General features: G+C 42.5%; 1 protein-coding gene across 4 annotated transcripts; it reads left to right on the top strand.

The window, feature by feature from the left end:
• The first annotated feature begins 9,024 nt into the window (after positions 1–9,024).
• Positions 9,025–22,888, top strand: LOC112260789 (ETS-related transcription factor Elf-1-like). Of its 4 annotated transcripts, XM_042328915.1 has the most exons (9): positions 9,041–9,145; positions 9,247–9,326; positions 14,863–15,501; positions 16,042–16,162; positions 18,401–18,511; positions 18,976–19,131; positions 19,332–19,400; positions 20,202–20,394; positions 20,498–22,888. In XM_042328915.1, the coding sequence occupies exons 3-9, from the start codon at positions 15,430–15,432 to the stop codon at positions 21,162–21,164; spliced, it is 1,389 nt and encodes a 462-aa protein (XP_042184849.1). In that variant the 5' UTR covers positions 9,041–9,145; positions 9,247–9,326; positions 14,863–15,429; the 3' UTR covers positions 21,165–22,888. The 4 variants fall into 4 exon arrangements, with proteins under 4 accessions (XP_024291905.1, XP_042184849.1, XP_024291907.1 ...); XM_024436137.2 differs by lacking the exon at positions 9,247–9,326 and having other exon boundaries at positions 9,025–9,145; XM_024436139.2 differs by lacking the exons at positions 9,041–9,145; positions 9,247–9,326 and adding an exon at positions 10,978–11,811.
• Positions 22,889–22,987: the final 99 nt, after the last annotated feature.

Below are 22,987 nucleotides of genomic sequence, written 5' to 3'. Positions count from 1 at the left end.
CCCTCTATACATCTGTCCCTCTATACATCTGTCCCTCTATACATCTGTCCCTATATACATCTGTCCCTCTATACATCTGTCCCTATATACATCTATACATCTGTCCCTCTATACATCTATAGATCTGTCCCTCTATAGATCTGTCCCTCTATACATCTATAGATCTGTCCCTCTATACATCTATACATCTGTCCCTCTATACATCTATACATCTGTCCCTCTATACCTCTATACATCTGTCCCTCTATACATCTGTCCCTCTATACCTCTATACATCTATACATCTGTCCCTCTATACATCTGTCCCTCTATACATCTATACATCTACACATCTGTCCCTCTATACATCTATACATCTATATATCTGTCCCTCTATACCTCTATACATCTGTCCCTCTATACCTCTATACATCTGTCCCTCTGTACCTCTGTACCTCTGTCCCTCTATACATCTAGCCCTCTATACATCTATACATCTGTCCCTCTATACATCTGTCCCTCTATACATCTATACATCTGTCCCTCTATACATCTGTCCCTCTACATCTATACATCTACACATCTGTCCCTCTATTCATCTATACATCTATACATCTGTCCCTCTATACCTCTATACATCTATACATCTGTCCCTCTATACCTCTATACATCTGTCCCTCTGTCCCTCTATACCTCTATACATCTGTCCCTCTGTACCTCTGTCCCTCTATACATCTAGCCCTCTACACATCTAGCCCTCTACACATCTAGCCCTCTATACATCTGTCCCTCTATACATCTATACATCTGTCCCTCTATACATCTGTCCCTCTATAAATCTGTCCCTCTGTACATCTAGCCCTCTATACATCTAGCCCTCTATACATCTGTCCCTCTACACATCTGGCCCTCTACACATCTGGCCCTCTACACATCTGGCCCTCTGGCCCTCTACACATCTGGCCCTCTGGCCCTCTACACATCTGGCCCTCTAGCCCTCTACACATCTGGCCCTCTACACATCTGGCCCTCTAGCCCTCTATACATCTGGCCCTCTACACATCTGGCCCTCTACACATCTGGCCCTCTAGCCCTCTACACATCTGGCCCTCTAGCCCTCTACACGTCTGGCCCTCTACACATCTGGCCCTCTACACATCTGTCCCTCTATACATCTGTCCCTCTATACATCTGTCCCTCTATACATCTGTCCCTCTATACATCTGTCCCTCTATACATCTGTCCCTCTATACATCTGTCCCTCTATACATCTGTCCCTCTATACATCTGTCCCTCTATACATCTGTCCCTCTATACATCTCTCCCTCTATACATCTCTCCCTCTATACATCTGTCCCTCTATACATCTGTCCCTCTATACATCTGTCCCTCTATACATCTCTCCCTCTATACATCTGGCCCTCTACACATCTAGCCCTCAATACATCTGTCCCCCTCTACCTCTGTCCCTCTGTCCCTCTATACATCTGTCCCGCTATACCTCTACACATCTATCCCTCTAGCCCTCAATACATGTGTCTCTCTAGCCCTCTATACATCTGTCCCTCAATACATCTGTCCCTCTAGCCCTCTATACATCTGTCCCTCTAGCCCTCTATTCATCTGTCCCTCAATACATCTGTCCCTCTAGCCCTCTATACATCTGTCCCTCTAGCCCTCTATTCATCTGTCCCTCAATACATCTGTCCCCCTCTACCTCTACACATCTGTCCCTCTATACATCTGTCCCTCTAGCCCTCTATTAATCTGTCCCTCAATACATCTGTCCCTCTCTACCTCTGTCCCTCTGTCCCTCTACACATCTGTCCCTCCATTATCCATATAGGATAATGGGTGGGCAATAACACACACTGTACTTGTCTTTATTCGAGGCATACATGTTAATCTTGACTCTGTAGCTCATAGTAGAGAGAGTTTGAACCAAACATCCCCAGTGCTGCTCTTCAGTTTACTGTCCAACTGATGAAGAAAACCCAACCACACACACACAGAGAGATGAAGGCCCTTGAGTCAGACTATGGAGCCCATGTCACTGATGAAGCTGGTTTATCATCAGTAATCAGGACAACCATGTATGTACGCACGTGCGCACACACACATATTGTGGAGCGTTTGTCCATCTGGCCGAGGTAACATAAATATTTAGACAGAACAAATCAAATAGTCCTGCAGGATGTGTGTGTTTAGACAGAACAAATCAAATAGTCCTGCAGGGTGAGTGTGTGTGTTTAGACAGAACTAATCAAATAGTCCTGCAGGGTGTGTGTGTGTGTGTGTGTGTGTGTGTGTGTGTGTTTAGACAGAACAAATCAAATAGTCCTGCAGGGTGTGTGTGTGTTTAGACAGAACCAATCAAATAGTCCTGCAGGGTGAGTGTGTGTGTGTGTTTAGACAGAACAAATCAAATAGTCCTGCAGGGTGTGTGTGTGTGTGTTTAGACAGAACAAATCAAATAGTCCTGCAGGGTGTGTGTGTGTGTGTGTTTAGACAGAACAAATCAAATAGTCCTGCAGGGTGTGTGTGTGTGTGTTTAGACAGAACAAATCAAATAGTCCTGCAGGGTGTGTGTGTGTGTGTGTGTGTGTGTGTTTAGACAGAACAAATCAAATAGTCCTGCAGGGTGAGTGTGTGTGTGTGTTTAGACAGAACAAAGAAAACACACTCTCCTGGCTCTACCATAAAATCACTTCAATGCAAATATGTTGAAGTAACCCAAAGTAAGATCTTCACTCCACCAAGAGAAGCTATGTGGGCCTGGAATGTGTGTGTGTGTGTGTGTGTGTGTGTGTGTGTGTGTGTGTGTGTGTGTGTGTGTCGTGCACATGTTTCAAATACATAGCGAGGAGAAGAACAAAGTTGCCACAACTTTGATCCAAAGCCTCATAAATAACTCATGGACATATGGAGAACAAGATGGGCACACCAAGCTTTATGTTAAATCCAGGAGAACAGAACCGGCTGAGTTCAAAAGCAGAGGGTCAAGTGTTCATGCCAACAGAAAGGATTGATCAGTTTGTTTTGTGGAAAATTCCTTCTGGGTTTTCTCCCTCTATTCTCTAGTATGAGAGTAATGGTCAGACATCACAGACAGTTTCGTTCTTTCTATGTCCAAGAACCTGTCGTCTTCATTTATGCCATTTTATGGTCATATGATACACGATGCAATAGAATGTGATGTATAAAATGTTGCCATAAAACACTGTAGAACTGAGTACTATGCAAATAAAAAATATATATCTTCAATAAGATCAATAGGATCTGTCAGTCTCTTCAAATGAGATCCTCGGGTGATCTATATATCTATACCTGCATGTGTTTCCTAAATCTGACAATACTGAGAATAAGGTTCTGACAAAACGGAGAGGAACATGTGCGTTGCTCCAGGAGTTATCATGGAAGAATGTCCACAAAAAGTACACACACACACACACACACGCAAACACGTACGCAGGCTGCGCACAAACACACACAAACACGTACCCAGGCTGTGCACAAACACACACACACACCACACGTACGCAGGCTGCGCACAAACACATACACCACACGTACGCAGGCTGCGCACAAACACACGCAAACACGTACCCAGGCTGTGCACAAACACAAACACACACCAACGTACGCAGGCTGCGCACAAACACACACAAACACGTACCCAGGCTGTGCACAAACACACACAAACACGTACCCAGGCTGTGCACAAACACAAACACACACACGTACGCAGGCTGCACACAAACACACACAAACACGTACGCAGGCTGCGCACAAACAAACACACACACACACACACATATTCATGTACACAATCAGAATGTGTCCTCTGCTACTTTATAATAACAGTAGGGGGAGTGTACCTATCTTTTTGGGCCAAACCATGAAATTCTTGGACCCAAGTTTATACACCGCAGATAATGGCAGAGGGGGAGGGAGAAAGGGAGTATTAAAAGCAGAGTATTGCCTTTACTGGCACTGAAAATAACAACCAAACACACAGTGTTATTTTTCCTTTTGATCTATTCTGGATAGGAGGATGACAACTGGCGTCACATTCTCTTGTCTATGTGGCCCAGTGGCACTATAGCGCGGTTCTACACCAGTGGGAGTTTTGAGATATTCCCATTTTGAATGTTGAATAAATCAATGTGAAAATGTATATTTCAGAATGTAGACATACTCCATATGATAGAGTACACTATAAGGAGTATAATGACACCCAGATGTTGTCTGTATCATGTACGGGTCACATATTATTGGGTCTGACAGAAGGCACAATACGATATTATCACAAAGCTTAGGTGCTAATACGATATGTATTGCTATTCTCACGATTCTATATGTATAGCGATTCAATATTGCAATTTTATTGCAATTCCATGGTGAAAACATTGCTCACCATACAGTATGTCTGCTGCAGAGGGACAAGAGGTAGACATGGTGAAAACATTGCTCACCATACAGTATGTCTGCTGCAGAGGGACAAGAGGTAGACATGGTGAAAACATTGCTCACCATACAGTATGTCTGCTGCAGAGGGACAAGAGGGAGACATGCAAAACCTTGCTCACCATACAGTATGTCTGCTGCAGAGGGACAAGAGGGAGACATGAGAAAACATTGCTCACCATACAGTATGTCTGCTGCAGAGGGACAAGAGGGAGACATGAGAAAACATTTCTCACCATACAGTATGTCTGCTGCAGAGGGACAAGAGGGAGACATGAGAAAACATTGCTCACCATACAGTATGTCTGCTGCAGAGGGACAAGAGGGAGACATGAGAAAACATTGCTCACCATACAGTATGTCTGCTGCAGAGGGACAAGAGGGAGACATGGTGAAAACATGGGACATAAAAGGGCTGAAAACAAATGGGCTCCCTATTTAAAAAGAAGATGGAGAACCAGCTATGAAGGGAAAATAGTGGCGTTTTGTTGCAGGTACAGCCAACTAGTGCAAAAATAATACTGCCATATTGTCAAAACAATACGATATATCGTAAAAATAATATCCGATATGTAACTATATAGATTTCCTCCCCCATCACTAATGTATAGGTCTAAACAGGGCCTAAAATGGCCATTTTCATCATGATTTTAAAAAAATGGTTTGTTATACAAATGTGAAAAGCATGTTAAACATCCTTCGTTCAATGAAGTTCCTATGTGAGAATTGAGAAAACAATCTCAGATACCAAAAATATTTTCTGCTCCCGCTGTCATGGAATTCCCTATATGTCACCCTACCATCCACACACACACACACACACACACACACACACACACACACACACACACACACACACACAGCTCTCTGCAGGTCATTCACTAGGTCCCCCCGTGTGGTTCTGGGATTTTTGCTCACTGTTCTTGTGATCATTTTGACCCCACGGGGTGAGATCTTGCGTGGAGCCCCAGATCGAGGGAGATTATCAGTGGTCTTGTATGTCTTCCATTTCCTAATAATTGCTCCCACAGTTGATTTCTTCAAACCAAGCTGCTTACCTATTGCAGATTCAGTCTTCCCAGCCTGGTGCAGGTATACAATTTTGTTTCTGGTGTCCTTTGACAGCTCTTTGGTCTTGGCCATAGTGGAGTTTGGAGTGTGACTATTTGAGGTTGTGGACAGGTGTCTTTTATACTGATAACAAGTTCGAACAGGTGCCATTAATACAGGTAACGAGTGGAGGACAGAGGAGCCTCTTAAAGAAGAAGTTACAGGTCTGTGAGAGCCAGGAATCTTGCTTGTTTGTAGGTGACCAAATACTTATTTTCCACCATAATTTGCAAATAAATTCATTAAAAATCCTACAATGTGATTTTCTGGATTTTTTTTTCTCATTTTGTCTGTCATAGTTGAAGTGTACCTATGATGAAAATTACAGGTCTCTCTCATCTTTTTAAGTGGGAGAACATGCACAATTCGTGGCTGACTAAATATTTTTTTGCCCCACTGTATACAGTATGGTGTCCCTCATGGCAGTTGCCTTGGCTGATTACTTTTCAAGATTTTTACAAAATGAATTGCCACTGAAACTCTAAATAAGGAGATACAGTCAGTATCACAAAGGGTGATTAATAGTAAACTGGTCTTAAATACATCTACAACTAAAAGCATTGTATATGGTTCAAAACATTCTCTAAGACCTAAACCTCAACTGGAGTTATACATAAAGGGTGTGACCATTGATGAAGTTGAGGAAGCTAAACTCCTAAGTATATCATTGGATGGTCAATTATCATGTTCAAATCATATTGACAAAGTTGTTATGAAGATTGGGAGGCGTATGTCTGTTATAAAAAGATGCTCATCGTTTATGAGACAAAAATCAACTGTACTAGTTAAGGCTCTGGTCTTGTCCCATTTTGATTACTGTCTGTAATATGGTCAAGCGCTGCAAAGAAAGACCTAGCAAAGCTGCAGCTGGCTCAAAACAGAGCAGCACGCCTTGCCCTTAATTGCACAAACAGAACTAACATCAACAACATGCAGGCCAGTCTTTCCTGGTTGATGAGAGATTAACTGCTTTTCTTCTAGCTTTCATGAGAAATATTACTGTGATGACAATTTCAGATTGTCTGCATAATCATTTTAAATTCAGCTCAGACACCCATACATACTCCACAAGACGTTGCCATCAGGGTTATCCTTACAGTCCCAAAGTCCAAAACCAATTCACGGCAATGCACAGTATTGTACAGAGCCATGATCGCATGAGACTCTCTTCCATTTCCTATTACTCAATCAAGCAGGAAAATGACATTTAAAAAACATCTCATGGAATGGTGGGGACTATGTGGACTAGAGTTGTGAGTGGAGCTGGAGCGGAGCGAGGGGCAGAGTGCGCCTAATTTGTAGTTTCCACAACTGAAGTGTCCACAACTGATGTTGTGTCCACAACTAAGGAATCATTGTGGAATCTGAAAAGACATGTATCCCGAAAGTATGATGATGCACTTACTACGTGCACATGCTAAAAGAAAGGAACGAGGTGGGTAAGATAACTAAGGTTGTCATTGTAGCAAAATTTATGAACAAAAAAATCAAATCTCGGAAACGTTTCATTCATTTTTGTTCTATTATCTATATAATAGGCCATAATAGATTTTGGCCCAGTTGTGGAAACTCCCACATTCAAGGAGCTTTCTGTTTAAATTGGGTCATTTTGCCTAAAAACCTTTAGGACAACCTATAGATTTTTTTTTTTAAACAACTCTGCATCTCTGCCCAGCCTGGCCAAAAGGGTGTTTATCATCCCCAGTGGCCCTGCAAGTGTGGAGAGGATGTTCTCTGCTGCTGACCGGCTCTCCAGGCACCATCACATGAGCCTGAAGCCACAGACTGGCCAAACTCATGTTTCGAAAAATGAATTCAAATGCACTAATAACACATTTTTCATTTAATTTTAAGTAATTCACAGCCTATATGCACAATTTATATAGACTATAATGATGAGATACAATGAAATGTTTAAATGCTGAGCACTTTATGTCCCTTCCAGCCTGTTGTGTTGCACTCGCAAATGCTTCACAATTAATTCATTTATAGCCTAAATAACACATTTTTGCACCTTCTTAGGCTCCCTGTCTGGTTCTTGACCTATTTATGCTGTTTAATATGACAAGTAGCCTACTTGAAATGATATGTGCTTCTTACATTCACCTTTTCAAGTTTATTCAAATAATTTTCATTCAAATCATGTGGTTTGGTTCCAATACCTCAAAACCAAATGGTAGCAGCGCAGTTGTCCAAGTAGTCACAGAAATAAATGGCTGTTGGTTAAATTGTCATTTGAATGAATGGAGCGGCAGTTTTTTTCCTGTGAGCAGGGAGTGGTTTTCAGTGGAGCTGTTGGAAAGGACGTGGGGAGCGGAGTGCGACCACTGCTCCATGAGCAAGGAGCAGGATTTCCAACCACTCAACTCCACTAACATACTCTGATGTGGGCACACACACACAAAGAGACACTGTAACACACACATTATTTTTGTTGTTGTATTGTTTGTATATACTGCAGTTGTATTTGACATTTGTATGACTGTCCTTGTCTACTAGTGTATCAGTGTTTTGTTACTCATGTTTTGTGTTTTTTGTTGACCCCAGGAATAGTTCATGCTTCTCAGGAGAGAAGAATGCCCCCTACAGGCCACAGGGAATAGTTGTTTTAGCTTGTGTTGGCATTCCATTTTGAGCGATTAGGGACCTGCTTGAAGCCGGATATTAGCACGTTGGATAAGTACAAACCAGGTTTCTGTACATAGCAGTTCCAAGTTCCAGTCATGTCAGATCAGTGAATACATTATAGACCGGAAGAAGGACGGATAGGCCTATATTGAGTTATGCATGAATGTATTAGCAGTTCTACACTCCAGTACGAAAAGAAAGAAATGCATGCACTCACCACTGGATAAGACCGTCAGCTAAATTTCTAAAATGTCAAATGTAATAAACACGGCCAATAGGGAGCGCTAGTGACTATGTAATTGAGAAACGCTGTTATTTATCTCGCATACATACCTGGCCCTGAGCGGTGTGTGTGTGTGTGTGCGCGTGCATGCATGTGCGTGTGACGGAGTGTGTACTACATGGTATTGTTGCTCTGCCCTCTGGATATTTGCAAAGACCGTCGTATACCTGTGTTTACCTTAGATCAGGGTTTCCCAACCCTCCCCAAATAATCATCAAGCTTTGAACATTTGAATCAGCTGTGTAGTGTTTGCGCAAAAAAACAAAACGTGCACCTCTTGGGGTCCCGAGGACCGATTTTGGGAAACGCTGCCTTAGATCATTGCTGACAATGGTCGCCAGCGGTTACCTCTACTTCAGGACAGGTGGCCAATAAGAATTCACTGTGGGAGGGGCCCTTAGGGGAAAGAGGAAGCAGCGCTGTTGTTTGCGGAGAAGGATGAAGTCACCCTCTGGATACTGATCTGAGGTCAGCTTTGTATTTCCCCCCTAGTGGTTACTGTGAGGCTTTGAGGACTTTAAGCTGAACCTATATCTGTGCGAAAATGCATTCTCTTACCGGAGTTTGTTTTTTTGTCACAGGAGGGGTAAAAAACAGTTTCCTGTTCTCAGCTTTGTCCGTATTGTACCAGCCAGCTGCTACACACAGACACAGCACAGCAGTAATATACAACACAAGGTAAGCGCACTGCTCCTATCGCAGAGCAGAAGCGATAAAAGACGAATTGACAAAGATTATGCTATTATGTTAATAATAGGAGGTGGGTCTGTGTCGTACAGGGGTGTCAAACTCATTCCACGGACTGCCGAGTGCCAGCGGGTTTTTGGTTTTTCCTTCCAGTTAAGACGTAGACAACCAGGTGAGGGGAGTTCCTTACTAATTAGTGACCTTAATCAATCAAGTACAAGGGTGGAGCGGAACCCGCAGACATTCGGCGCTCGGTGGAGTGAGTTTGACACATGTGGTGTAGTAGATTGAGGCTGAAGTGAAAGTGAAAGTGTTTAGTGCTCTACAGTTGAGCATTGCAGAAACCCCAAAACTGAGGTTGTGCGTTTGGCATGTGTTATTGAGAATACATACATATCTTATCTTGTATCTGTTTGTTTAGCTTTAGAGTACTTACATAAAGTATCCAGGCACCTGTGACTTTGTAGTATACACATATATATTGAACAAAAATATAAATGCAACATGCAACAATTTCATTGATTTTACTGAGTTACAGTTATGAGGAAATCAGTCAATTGACAAATTCATTATGCCCTAATATATGGATTTCACATGACTGGGAATACAGATATGTGTAACAGTATAGCTTCCGTCCCTCTCCTCGCCTCGAACCAGGGATCCTCTGCACACATCAACAACTGACACCCACAAAGCATTGTTACCCATCGTGCCACAAAAGCATCGGCCCTTGCAGAGCAAGGGGAACAACTACTTCAAGGTCTCAGAGCGAGTGACGTCACCGATTGAAACGCTATTATCGCACACCACCGCTAACTAGCTAGCCATTACACATCAGTTACATATGCATATGTTGGTCACAGATACCTTAACAAAAAATGGGCCTCACAATGGGCCTCAAGATCTTGTCACTGTATTTTTGTGCATTTAAATTGCCATAGATAAAATGCAACTGTGTTCGTTGTCTGTAACTTATGCTTGCCCATATCATAATCCCAATGCCACCATGGGGCCAATGCCACCTCTGTCCGCAACATTGACATCAACAAACCGCTCTCCCACACGATGCCATACACAAGGTCTGTGGTTATGAGGCCGGTTGGACGTACTGCCAAATTCTCTAAAATGACTTGGAGGCGGCTAATGGTAGAGAAATTAACATTAAATTCTCTGGCAACAGCTCTGGTGGACATTCCTGCAGTCAGCATTCCAATTGTACTCTCCCTCAACTTGACATCTGTGGCATTGTGTTGTGTAACAAAACTGCACATTTTAAAGTGGCCTTTTATTGTCCCCAGCACAAGGTGCACCTGTGTAATGATCATGCTGTTTAATTAGCTTCTTGATATGCCACACCTGTCAGGTGTATGGATTATCTTGGTAAACATGGATGTAAACAAATTTGTGCACAACATTTAAGAGAAATAAGGTTTTTGTGCATATGGAACATTTCTGGGATCATTTACTTTCAGCTCATGAAACATGGAACCAACACTTTAAATGTTGCGTTTACATTTTTGTTCAGTGTATATGCGAGCGAGCAAACACACTCACACAGGGCCACACATACATACACACAAGTCATACACAGAAAGGGGGTGAGATTTTAAGCTCACAAAAACACACAGCTGTGTTATTCAGAATCGCCTCATAATTCCTCCATGTTAGATTGGCCAGGCCCAGTCACCCCGGGCAACAGGGGAAGCTTATCAGCTCCTCACCCTATTCCCCTACCAGCCTGGCCTAATTCACAATGCTCTTTGTACACACACACACACACACACACACACACACACACACACACACACACACACACACACACACACAAAGACAGCGAGTGTGTTATGGAGCTTATCACTGTCCCTAAGGGTCTGGCAGCAACTTCACAGGATCAGATCACATGACTGAAGCCACAGACACCAACACATGTGATGGATGAACCTTCTAGATGGACTGTGTCATGCCCCAAATATTCTTAAAAACCTCGTCACCATTGTCCATGGAAACAAGGAGTCATTTAACAATATTGGGAAATATACAGGACACAGAGAACATGAGGAAGTGTTAGCGATAACCCAACATTCAAAACAACCACAATACAAGATGGCAGCCTGGCAGACGTACAATGGAACATTTCTCTCCGTGGTGACAGCTGTTCCAGCGCTGTTTGGCTCCCTCCCGCTCTCTCAGGAGGAAGTGGAGCCCACAGAATGGGTTGTGCTTCCTGTGCGATAACAGCCTCAGTCGCATCTTGCTCTCTCAGCCGTCACATGCACACACGCGCGCGCGCACACACACACACACACACAATGGAAGAAACAACACAAAGAGCAACATATCTACTGAACAGGCAAAACAGAAAATATTGGCATTCAAAATGCATCGGCATGAATATAGCATGCATGATGTCTGACCTGTGAGCAGCTCTCAGGCTGTCTCTTGGGAAGTCTCTCTCTAAGGGGTTTAAGGATAGAGTGGGAGGAGCTCAGATAAACAGAGGCATGTAGCACAACAACTGTTGTCATGGTGCATGTTACCTGTACGTGGTTGTTTACCTACTGTGTGTGAGAAAGAGAGGTCATGGTAGGCCAGAAACAGCTAAACAGGATTTTCTGGTGCTAACAACAGTCAGTAACTGCCTGAAGAGTGGAGGACAGGTGAGTAAAAGAGTGGAGAGAAAATGTGAGTGACTGAGTGAACAAATAGAGAGGGGAAAACCTAGAAAGTAAAGGAGCGTGTGTGTATGTTATCCTATCTAACGTTTAATGTTTTTATTTAACCTTTATTTAACCAGGTAGGCCAGTTGAGAACAAGTTCTCATTTACAACTGCGACCTGGCCAAGATAAAGCAAAGCAGTGCGACACAAACAACAACACAGAGTTACACATGGTATAAACAAACGTACAGTCAACAACACAATAGAAAATTCTATATACAGTCTATATAACGTGACAACAAGGACAAGGCCTTAAACACAGAGAGGACAGGGCTGGGTTGCTGTTGGGGGTTGATTGTTTCAGTCACGTGATGATGGTGTTGGGTCAATCGACGTAAAGAGTGCGTTTTGTGTCCCTTTGATATTTTAGAAGTTGTGCACCAATATTGCATTTTAAAAGCTTTTTCAATGAAGTGCCCATTGAAATAAACCACATGGAAAATTCAATACATCTGTTTTTTGATATGAATAAAGACTTGTTAAAGTGTCCCTCTGTGACTTCTAGGAAGATTTAAATCCATTATACCCCAAAATGTGTCCTCGTTTTCACCACCATTGTAAAGCCCTAGTTATTTTGTTGCTTGACAAAGTGTCAAGAAATGTTTTTATTTCGTGTGATTAGTGTGATCTATTTACGTCTGTTCCTCATTTTAATGTCAACCCTACTATGGTGACTCATTATTTTTTTTTAATCTAAAGAAACATTGAACATTAATTGTCAAATCATAGTGGAAAAGCAGGTTTTGTGGTGGAAAAGTGAGCAAGTCGATCACACTGTAACAAGCCAACCGTGTAGTTTTTTTGTGTTAAAATATAAATAAAATAAAGCTTGCATTCAATTGCCCCACCCTGTTGCACACAACAAGCTTCCATTTCCTCTGTCACAGGGGGATTTATGGCTGATTTAAAGAGCCACTGAACACGACGATTGACACATGTTTTTCTGTTGATCATTAGAAAAACAAGATTTCAGTCTTGGAAGTGTGTTTCTTGACCGATTGCGCGTGTGGTTAATGATGTTTGTCCCACATGAGACACTAGACATGGAAGCCTATTTCACATCCTCAAAACTCCCAGAATGAATCTAAAATAACTCAAGACATCAGTCATTTTAATGTTTTAGTTGCTCAATTTTACTAAGAGGTTTGGTGTAGTATTTAACAAGTTAGAAAATGCATGACGTCTTATGTAAACAAAGACAGAGCTGTTGGGGAGGTCTGTCTCAATAGCTATATTTCCACAACCTTGTCCAGTGATAATGATTTTTTTTGTCGATATTTAGAAAGTTTGCATAGAAAATACATGCAACAATTATCAGCTAGGGTGAGTTTCCATTGATCTATCCTGTGTCTATGAAAACAGCTAAAAACCTACAGTGTAGAATAAAAATGTAGTGGTTGAAGTGTTTCCATTTAGGTAAATTGTGCATTAATAAATTGGCGACGGCATAAAATTATGCCCCCCCACCTATCTGTTTTTTGTCTCATGTAGCCTGCGAAAGCCAGCATGGATAAAATGCAATAATTTAATAATAATAATAACATATCGCCACGGTCCATGCCTTGCTGAAACTTGCATTCCTGTAGATCTGAAATAATTGGATGGTGAAACTTCCAAGCCAACCAGATAAGCAAGGCCAAGCATTTCAGGCATTCTTGCACATCAGGACAATCCCTGTTCTGCAAAGAAACATACATTTTTTTATTTGGCAAGCAGTAGGCATTTAGCATTAAATGTGGAGTGGAGCTTATTGTTACGTGATTAGCCTACATCACGTGCCCGGCATATTTTCAAAAGTATTCGGCAATCATAATTTATTTAAAAAATAGTTTCCACCATCATTTGTTGCAATAAACAAAGTTAGACAAAATAAAAATCAACCCCTGTTGAACGATACAATTTTTGTAGATCTTTAACCTCTTACCTCTTAAGATGGGAAAAAGTTGAACATGTGCTCTTTTATGATGGACAGAATGTTAAAATTAGGTCAAATAAAAGTTTTTTTTTTCTTCACCAAATGAATTACACTACCCAAAAGTACTCAATTGGTGGAACTACAGTACCCTGTTATAATGATGTAGGAGTGATGGGCGAAGATGTAGGTTTTTCAGTCTTGTTTCTTATTGATGCCTGTTAGTAACGCAACAAATCCCTTATGAGTGTTTGTCTAGAAAATGTACATTACAGTCTGTGTCGGGGTGTGAAGAAATCCTAATCAGATTAAACAGCCGTCAAAAACACAGGCAATCATTACCTAGCACTTTTTGTGATTCCTTCTCTCTGTAGTAATGTAACCCTGTGTCTGTCTGTTCGCTCTGTGCTTATCTCTCATATGAACTATTCCAAACACATTCCAGACTTGCCTGCCCTGACCAGAGGGAAAGCACCATATCTCCGAATGAGGAGTTTCCCCTCCCTTCAAACTGACACACACACACACACACGTCAGGGTGACCTGGCACAGTGTATGGATGATACACACCCTAATGCAGAAGTCCATTGTCCGACCTGAGCATTAGGTTCTCTGAGCAGGCGCAGTTGCTCTTTTTTGCCTCCTCCCACCCCTCCCCCATACACACAAACACACTCATGACGCAGTCCGGAAGCTTCTTTCCTGTTGCTGGTTTGGTCTCTTTAGAAAGGGAGATAAGAAAGCAGTGCGTGTGAGAGCTGAGAGAAAGAGAGCAGAAGGTCTGTGTGGCATAATAGTGTGATAAGAGGGATATGAATATAAACAGTTGCTTGTTATAAGAGGCCTTGGCTCAGTTTGACAGAGGACAGTGTTTTTGCCCCTCACTAACAGACTGAACCCACAGACTGTTGTTCTGCCAGCGGAGTTTATAGAGCCCTGATCATGTGATTCTGTTCACTGTCTGCACTTTGATCAGAAAGAGTGTGGCTTATGTAGTCTACAAGTAGAGTTATCATGGCTTGAAGAGACTTCTCTAATGTAATCTCTTTCTCTTCTCCCTCCCTCCCTCCCACCACCAGTCTCTCTCTGTTCCCTTTTCTCAGGTTGAGACCACAGGACCGTTGGCGGCCTCCACTTCTTCATCGAGGGTAGAAACTTAGAAAGAGAGAAGGAAACAAGTAATTGACTCTCCCTACAACTTCTCTGTCTCTTTTCCTGTTCAACATCTCATCTATGGAACATCTACTGAGGACTCCTGCAGGATTTTACCTCAACAATTTAACCAACTAGCCAAGCCAACACTCACTCTTCTGAGAGGTCAAGCCACTGTGCTGGAGTGAGGAACGAGTTACTAGCCAGCTATTTATCTGAAGTTACTTTCATTTAGACAGTTTAGTCACTGTGCTGTTCAGGCATGCAGTTAAGAGTGACTCATCCTCAGGAGGACCTGTGAGAAACAGACAGGGGGAAGCTTTTGATACGACTCTCTCTGCTCAGGAACTTCTGGAACACAGAACCTGTGATTTGACACCTGTAACTTCGATTTGGTGCTCTGGAACATAAAACGTGTTGTGTGAAACTGTTGGACATCTGATGTGGAATGCTGGGATGATGACATCGTAGACCTGTTATTGGAGTATTCTGGGATGTCTTCCATGCTGCAGCAGACGGAACTCATCTTTGAGTTTGCCAGCGACCACGTGAACAATGGACTACAGGTGGGAACGACCATGTGTGTGTGTGTGTGTGTGTGTTTGCACACCAACAGATAAAACATCAAGCCTCTTTTAAAATCACACGTCAGTGTAGAACCACTTGGGAAATGAAATATCAAAGTGCAGACAAGCTGTATTGAATCAGAGATAGAATCTACATGTAGAGTAGCCAAGGATAACATGAGGATAACGTCAGCCATAGTTATTGAAAGATCAGCACCAATTTACATTGGGAACATACTGACCTATTTCAAATGGGAACAGTGAAAGTAGTCCTCTCACTCACACAACTCTTAAGTTAAAACCCTAAAGTCTAGCCTCACTGTATGTCAGTGTACAACCTCTGCCAAGATTTCAGAACCTCATGGCACAGATGTTAGTACCCTTCCAATTTAACTGCAGAGTTACTGGTTCAAGCCTTACCTTGGCTGTTGTCTTACAATATCAAACATTAGATATTGGAAATGATTAAATAAAGCATTGGCTCAAATGTAAAATAACTAAATTGAAGTGAGTGACAGATCATTTGTCCCTGTGTTGCAGCTGGATGAGCACTTGGCCTATCCTGCAGTGATAGTGGAGCAGATCCCACAATCCCACCTGCTCTCCTACACAGGCCTGGCCTGTGAGCAGACACACACAGAAGACCACCTGCTAACAACAGGTAACAACAAACACACACGGTCTAATGAAGGCAATCTGGGGTTGAGCAGCTTGGCCTTCTTGGCATTGTCAACAGCACCAGTAGACAGAAACAGACACATTGACGTAGTAGATTAGGAGGGTTACATTTGGGTAAGATGTTAGGGTAAGGGGTCTGACTAACAGGTAGGGGTTTTCTGTATAGCTGCGGGTTTTAGGCTCTGAGGCTTCATTCAGCTCCTGAGAGAAAATGTCAGTGTATAACAGGAGGGTGATATGCACATCCTAAACTGTGCTGGGCAAAACAATTCATGATACAGACTTTGTGCAGTCAGTCAGTACATTCAGGTGGTTAGCCGGTTAGCTTGCTATGGTAGAAAGGTTAGCTAGCACACTAACTACTTCGACTAAGATGCTATCTGCTGTGTTTATAGCACATATCCTTACTGGAGTATAACAACTGAGCAGTTTCAGTCTAAAATACTGTAGTTTAGTACTGTGGCTAACTTATCTTCTATATAATGAGGCATTTAGAAAGAATACCCTAGCTGGGTGATTCCTATAATGCAGTGTCTTTTCTGTTCACAGGAAATATCACTTCTGTGACCCTGATATCACTTTCCACCCTGTTAGTTTGTTGCAATTCTCCTTTAAGAAAACAACCCCTTTGCTACAACACCCCACACTTTCTCAATGTGGTGTCATCTGTACTTAACTTTACTATTTATATTTTTGACAACTTTTACTTTTTACTCCACTACATTCCTAATGAAAATATGTACTTTTTACACCCATACATTTTCCCTGACACCAAAAAGTACTCGTTACAGTTAGAATGCTCAGGCAGGACAGAATGATTGTCCAATTCATTCACCTATCAATATAACACATAGTCATTCCAACTACCTCTGATCCGGCAGACTCACTAAACACAAAACTGCGTTTCTAAATGATGCCTGAGTGTTGGCGTGTGCCTTTCTGGTTTGCTTAAAATAAGGAATTTTACTTTTACTCAAGTATGACAATTAAGTACTTTTTTCACCACTCTACTTAAGTACATTTTTAAAACCAGATACTTTTAAACTTTACTCAGTAGTATTTTACTAGGTAACTTTTACTTTTAGTTGCACCATTTTCTATTTGGCTGTCTTTACTTTTACTCAAGTATAACAATTGAGTACTTTTTCCACCACTGTCCATCTTTCCATGTTTCATGTTGTTAGTCTTTATGTCCCATTCATGTCCACCCTGTTAGGCTAAACTATAGAGAAAATTAACCACTTTTCAAAATGTTAAAATATGTTTGATAGAGAAGTTAAAGTCCTGTTCAAGTGTTCACCATTATGCTAGCTCAAACTTGCTCACTCACAGAACTATGGCTAATTTAGGCTCCAAATTTCCACCCTGTTATGATTATACACCTAACAGTTTGGAAAATGCACACAAAGTGCCTGAAAGTCAAATGTCCTTTTTCTGATAGAATACATTTTTTCTTTTATATTTCAACTTTCCCCCCCAAAAAGTTATGAGGTCCAAAAGGCACGTCAAGGTAGGAATGACCCAGATATCTCTACTCATTTTGGTGAGGGGGCTGTAAACAAAGATCATAAAGCTGGCTGAGCACATGCGTACTGTGGCCTTCACACTTGAACCAATCAGAGAAGTTGGCAAATCCAGGAAGTGAAACAAAATACACGTCCTGTGGATACTGCAGCTTTGACAAAGTTGCTTATCATGTTGCTAGCTCTCTGGAGTAAACAGTTTGTGAAACTAATGATTTAGTAGTGAGGCTGTTAATGCAAGTAAATGTGTAGCCAATAGGTTTTGTAGCTTCACTTGTCTACTTTCTAGCATGTTAGCTAACTTTAGTTCAATCGTTCAGCCATGGCCTGTTACAACATTATTATGGCCATCTCAGTTTAAGCTTGATTTTGCTAGCCAGCGAATATACAGTTAGACTTTTGTTGTGATAGAAAGCAGTGGAGGCTGCTAAGGGGAGGAAGGCTCAAACTGCGCAAATGGAATGGCATCATACACATAGAAACCATCCATGTGTTTTCGGTGTATTCGTTACCATTCTGCTCCAGCTATGCTAGCTAACAGTGTAGAAGCTAGATAGCCCTCTTGTTTACTCCCACTGTCCCATCACTAGGGATAGGCCCACAGACAGAGCCATGATGTCATGCTGACACATTACCCCGCCTCTCTCTCTACATATCTTCCCTTTATCCCAATCTCTCTCCTATCGCTCCGTCTCCAGTGGAGGACAGTGAGAGTGGAGATGAGGAAACCATGGAAACACTGGTGGCAGCTGAGACTCTCCTCAACATGGACTCCCCTGACTCCCTCTCTCTGGACCAACAGCACTACAGTGAGACACACACACACACACACACACACACACACACACACACACACACACAGATAGTTTAAGTTAGTAGCTCAGGGAGTAACTTGTCTTGACTCTAACTCAGTCTTTGCGTAAACAAATCTAACTGGGTTTGGAGCTTGTCTACCATCACAATGGCCAGGTTCGGTTGCCAAACATTGTTGAATGTTGCAGATCAGAGCTGATATGATCCCTTATTATACATGTCAGAGGGGCATGTTATTCTACATAGCCTATTTCTATCGGGAATGTTCCAAAACATTGCATCCTGCTGAACGCACCCCAGGTTTCTTTGTATCACTCCCTAGTGCAAACAAGCATCTATATTTCTGCTCTGCTTAGAGCAGATGTATTCATCCTGTTCTCATATATAATCAAATTGTCTCCTTTTAGACTCATTTATTACACTGTAACCCCTAACAGTGTGTTTGTCTCCTCCCCTCTAGCCCAGCTGTACGTCCCTGCCCTGGGTGATGTCATCACGTCACCCGTTACCCACCAGTTGACGGTGTCAGCGGAAGGCCTTGTGGGAGCTCTGGGCCAGCCCCAGTGGGTCACACTGCAGAGGGAGACTGTTGCTGAGCAACCAAAGAAGAAGAGAGGTTAGATTTTCATTATCTGGCCATGCTTTCAAACTATAAATTGTAATCATAACCACAACAACCTTAGCTCGTATGCCTGCTCATCATTTTTGACAATACAACTACTTTTTTTTTCTCACCTGGCCATTTATGGACTACTGTCATTTTGACAATGTCAAAATGTCATTGTGACATAACAACTACTCTGTTATGCATTTTAGCTAAGAAATCCAAAAGGCCTGAATCCCCCACACCGGACATCACATTCAAGAGGGGCAAATACAGCAAAGGTACACACCAATGGCTGTATATGATCAATCACGTGACACCATTCATTTCTATGTGAAGACTCAATAGTGCATTTGAAGCCAAGGAAGTCGGTTAAGATGGTGTCTTATGGCTACATAACGGTTATTGCTATTTGGTATCCTTGGGACGTCCCTACCACATTGAAGTTGACATTTTAAAATGGTAAGGTTTATGGTTAGGTAGGGGTTAGGGTTAGGGTTTAGGATAGGGAGGTCCCAAGGACCCCGGATAGCACTAACTGATGCATAACATACGCTCTTATTGAGTATCTCAAGTTGAAGACTAACTGGGGTACTGCAGGATTTCATTAGCAACTAAATTACCCTTATACTTTATGTGATTTTAAAATAATCTGGTCTTGTAGAAGCAATTATTGGTTCCAAGATTGTCTTAAAAATGTATATATTTACACAAAGAATGACCATGTAGATACCTATTTTCCCATTCACTATAATGGGGATCCTGTTTTCTGCAAACAATACCACGGTCGGCCTTGAACTTTGTGGCTTCAATGAGAAGAGGCGGTCGTTTTTAAAATTTATCTAGGCAAGTCAGTTAAGAACAAATTCTTAATTACAATGACGGCCTAGGAACAGTGTTCAGGTACAGAATGACAGATTATTATTATTTTATTTTTTTACCTTGTCAGCTCGGGGATTCGATCTAGCAACCTTTCGGTTACTGGCCCAACGCGCTAACCACTAGGCTACCTGCCGTTCTCCTCTGGTACATACACACAAACAGACACACACTCCATCTCACCTCTCCCTCACCTGTTTCAGGTAACACTATGTTCTTGTGGCAGTTCCTGATTGAGCTTCTCCAGGACAGACAGGCCTGCCCACGTTACATCAAATGGACCAATCGGCATGCAGGGATCTTTAAGCTGGTCAACTCCAAGGCTGTGGCCAGACTCTGGGGCAAACACAAGAACAAACCAGACATGAACTATGAGACCATGGGCCGAGCACTCCGGTACGCTGTAGTTACATTAATTACATTACAATAATAATAAGTTACAGTCTGTGTCCCTGCAGGTGTGTGTGTATCAAAGCTGTCCTCTCTCTGTCCCTGACAGGTACTACTACCAGCGTGGGATTCTGAACAAGGTGGAGGGTCAGAGGCTGGTCTACCAGTTTGCCTCTCTGCCCAAAGACATGGTCTTCATCAGCGACGATGAAGACCAGGAGGACCAAGACAATCATGAGGAAGAAGAGGACGATGGCGATGATGGCGTCCCAGATGACCCAGAGGACAGTCTGCCCTACAGCGACCAATCCCTGGACGATTTAGGGTCCTACGAGCATTCTTTCCTTCCCCCTCCCCAGGCTACCAGAGGCTACCATAGGCCCAGACAGACCAACACAGGTCCAGCAGCAGCCCAGCGGCGCCGACCCGGCCCAAAACCCAAGACCCAACCCCCAGCCTCGTCCTTAGCCCATCGCAGGACAGTCCTCCGGCCACCAGGGGGCAGTCTGATCCAGCAGCAGCATCTGCCTATAGTCTCAGCTGAGATGCTGCGGACCCTGCAGAACGTGCAGTCTTTGCAGCCTGGTCAGCATGGGTCAGTCTTCAGAACTGCTCAGCTGCTGGGGAGTCTGTGTGAGAGACAGGCTGCTAGTGCAGAACAGACCACCAGTCAGATAGTGACTCTGCATTTACAGCCCTTGACCTGCCCTGTCAAGCAGGAGGAGCTAGAGATTAGGACTGAGGAGGACCCAGACTCAGGACTGATTGTGGAGTAGGATGCCCCGAGACATCTGATCAGTATCAGCCACTGTCCTTGCCCCATAGCCAAGATGACTGCAGAAGACAATGATTTTCAAAGGGAGACTTTAGAGAAAGATGTTGGACAGTTGTGATGTAAATTTGATTTATTTTAAGACCTGGATGGTCTTTCTCTCACTCTTACATTCCCTTATGCACCAGAGCCATTCTTACAGAGAGTTAACCAAACTGTCTTCCATGTTGGTACCAAACACTCCATGTCGATAACATTCCTAATCGGCATTCTAACAAGAATGTAATTGTCTTAGAACTCTTGATACCAACATGACAGACATTCTAATTGCCGACCAAAGACATGCACTGGATTCTACAGCCTCGCTGCAGAGCATCCTGCTGTGCTCTATCTGTGTTCGCAATTCAGCTCCACTGAATGCATGGGAGCTCGTGCACTGTCCTTGTTCTCTCAATGTTCTTTTCTCCGCCATGACCAGTGCTTTGCACTATTAACATGTACCATTTCTTTGTCACCACTCTCTCACCTACCAAAGTGCCTCAAATAATAATTTTCCAGCTTTCACCAAAGACAGTCTTAAATCTGTAGCACGCTAGCTACCACATATTGCTCCTTAACATTCTTATTTATGTGTGTGTCACTTGTTGATCTTCAACGTAAACACACTCTCATACTGTCACCCACACCAGTAGAAGACCCACCATCAGTGCTTGAGGTAAACGTGTCCTAGTCAATGTGTTCAGGGAGTATATTCCGTAGAGATGGCACATCGCACGGTTTGTGGTTCTAGTGTTTGTCGGCAGATCATTCAAAGTGCTGTGTTGTAGGGACCACCCGCTATAGACATCTGACTGCCTACATTTTCCACAGGATTCTACATGTAAAATCGGAAATTATGTACTCTCGGCCAGCAAACACTACTGGTGTGTCTGAGCCCTTAACTTTACAGGCTTTTGGTTACATTCATACTTAAGTAGAGAATACAAATAAATACAAATCAAAAGGGATTTTCTGTTTCATTTTTGCAGCGGTACTGTTGGCTTTACTGCATCTTAATCTCAATGTTGACAGGGTGGCTGATGACTATCAATGATGATAACTCTCACGCATTTGCTTTTAAGAGAGTAAACGTACTTCTGCCAGAGTTGGTAGTTGCCCAATGACCCTGATCTAAGGTTTTCCCTGGTCATCATTTGGGGACGGTAAGCTGATCCTAGATCTGCCCCTATGGGCAACTCCTACCTGGAGCCCTTCTGCCAGCAATCTTGTTAGCATTCCTGATATGCTGTAATAGTTATACATGTGCTTTCCTGGACCATATATGCCTTGATATATATGTGTTTGTGAACATGTGACTTAATACTTTTTCTGTCAGTTGTTTCTCAGGTGCATCTGTGTTTATTTGCTGCACAAACACAGTATATACCATCCCAATTCCCAAATGTACTCATCTATGCAAAGAAGTATGGTGATGTTGCTCCTCAGGCCTAGACTCTGATCTATGGTTAGTTTTGCTGATCCTACAAGGAATATATCCTAATAAAAAGCACATTTTCCCATGCAATCTTTTCCTTTAATAATATTGCCTTATGCTTCTTTGCTTTTGCTGGAAGTCTCTGATATATTTGTTACTGCTATTGTGTGAGGAACTAATTGTGAAAATATACACAGGAGTTGATAAAATAGGAATTATTAAACTTGTTTTCAAGAAATAAAAGTTTGAATGATTCCTGACTGTTTTTAGTTTTTTTCAAACCGTGTGAAAATGTTTCTTACCCGCACCTACTCGTCCACGCGGTTAGGGTTCGGTAGTGAGAAGTGCCTACC

Source organism: Oncorhynchus tshawytscha, linkage group LG10, assembly GCF_018296145.1.
Source record: "Oncorhynchus tshawytscha isolate Ot180627B linkage group LG10, Otsh_v2.0, whole genome shotgun sequence".
Taxonomy (NCBI): domain Eukaryota; kingdom Metazoa; phylum Chordata; class Actinopteri; order Salmoniformes; family Salmonidae; genus Oncorhynchus; species Oncorhynchus tshawytscha.
This window is presented reverse-complemented; position numbering and strand designations above follow the sequence as displayed.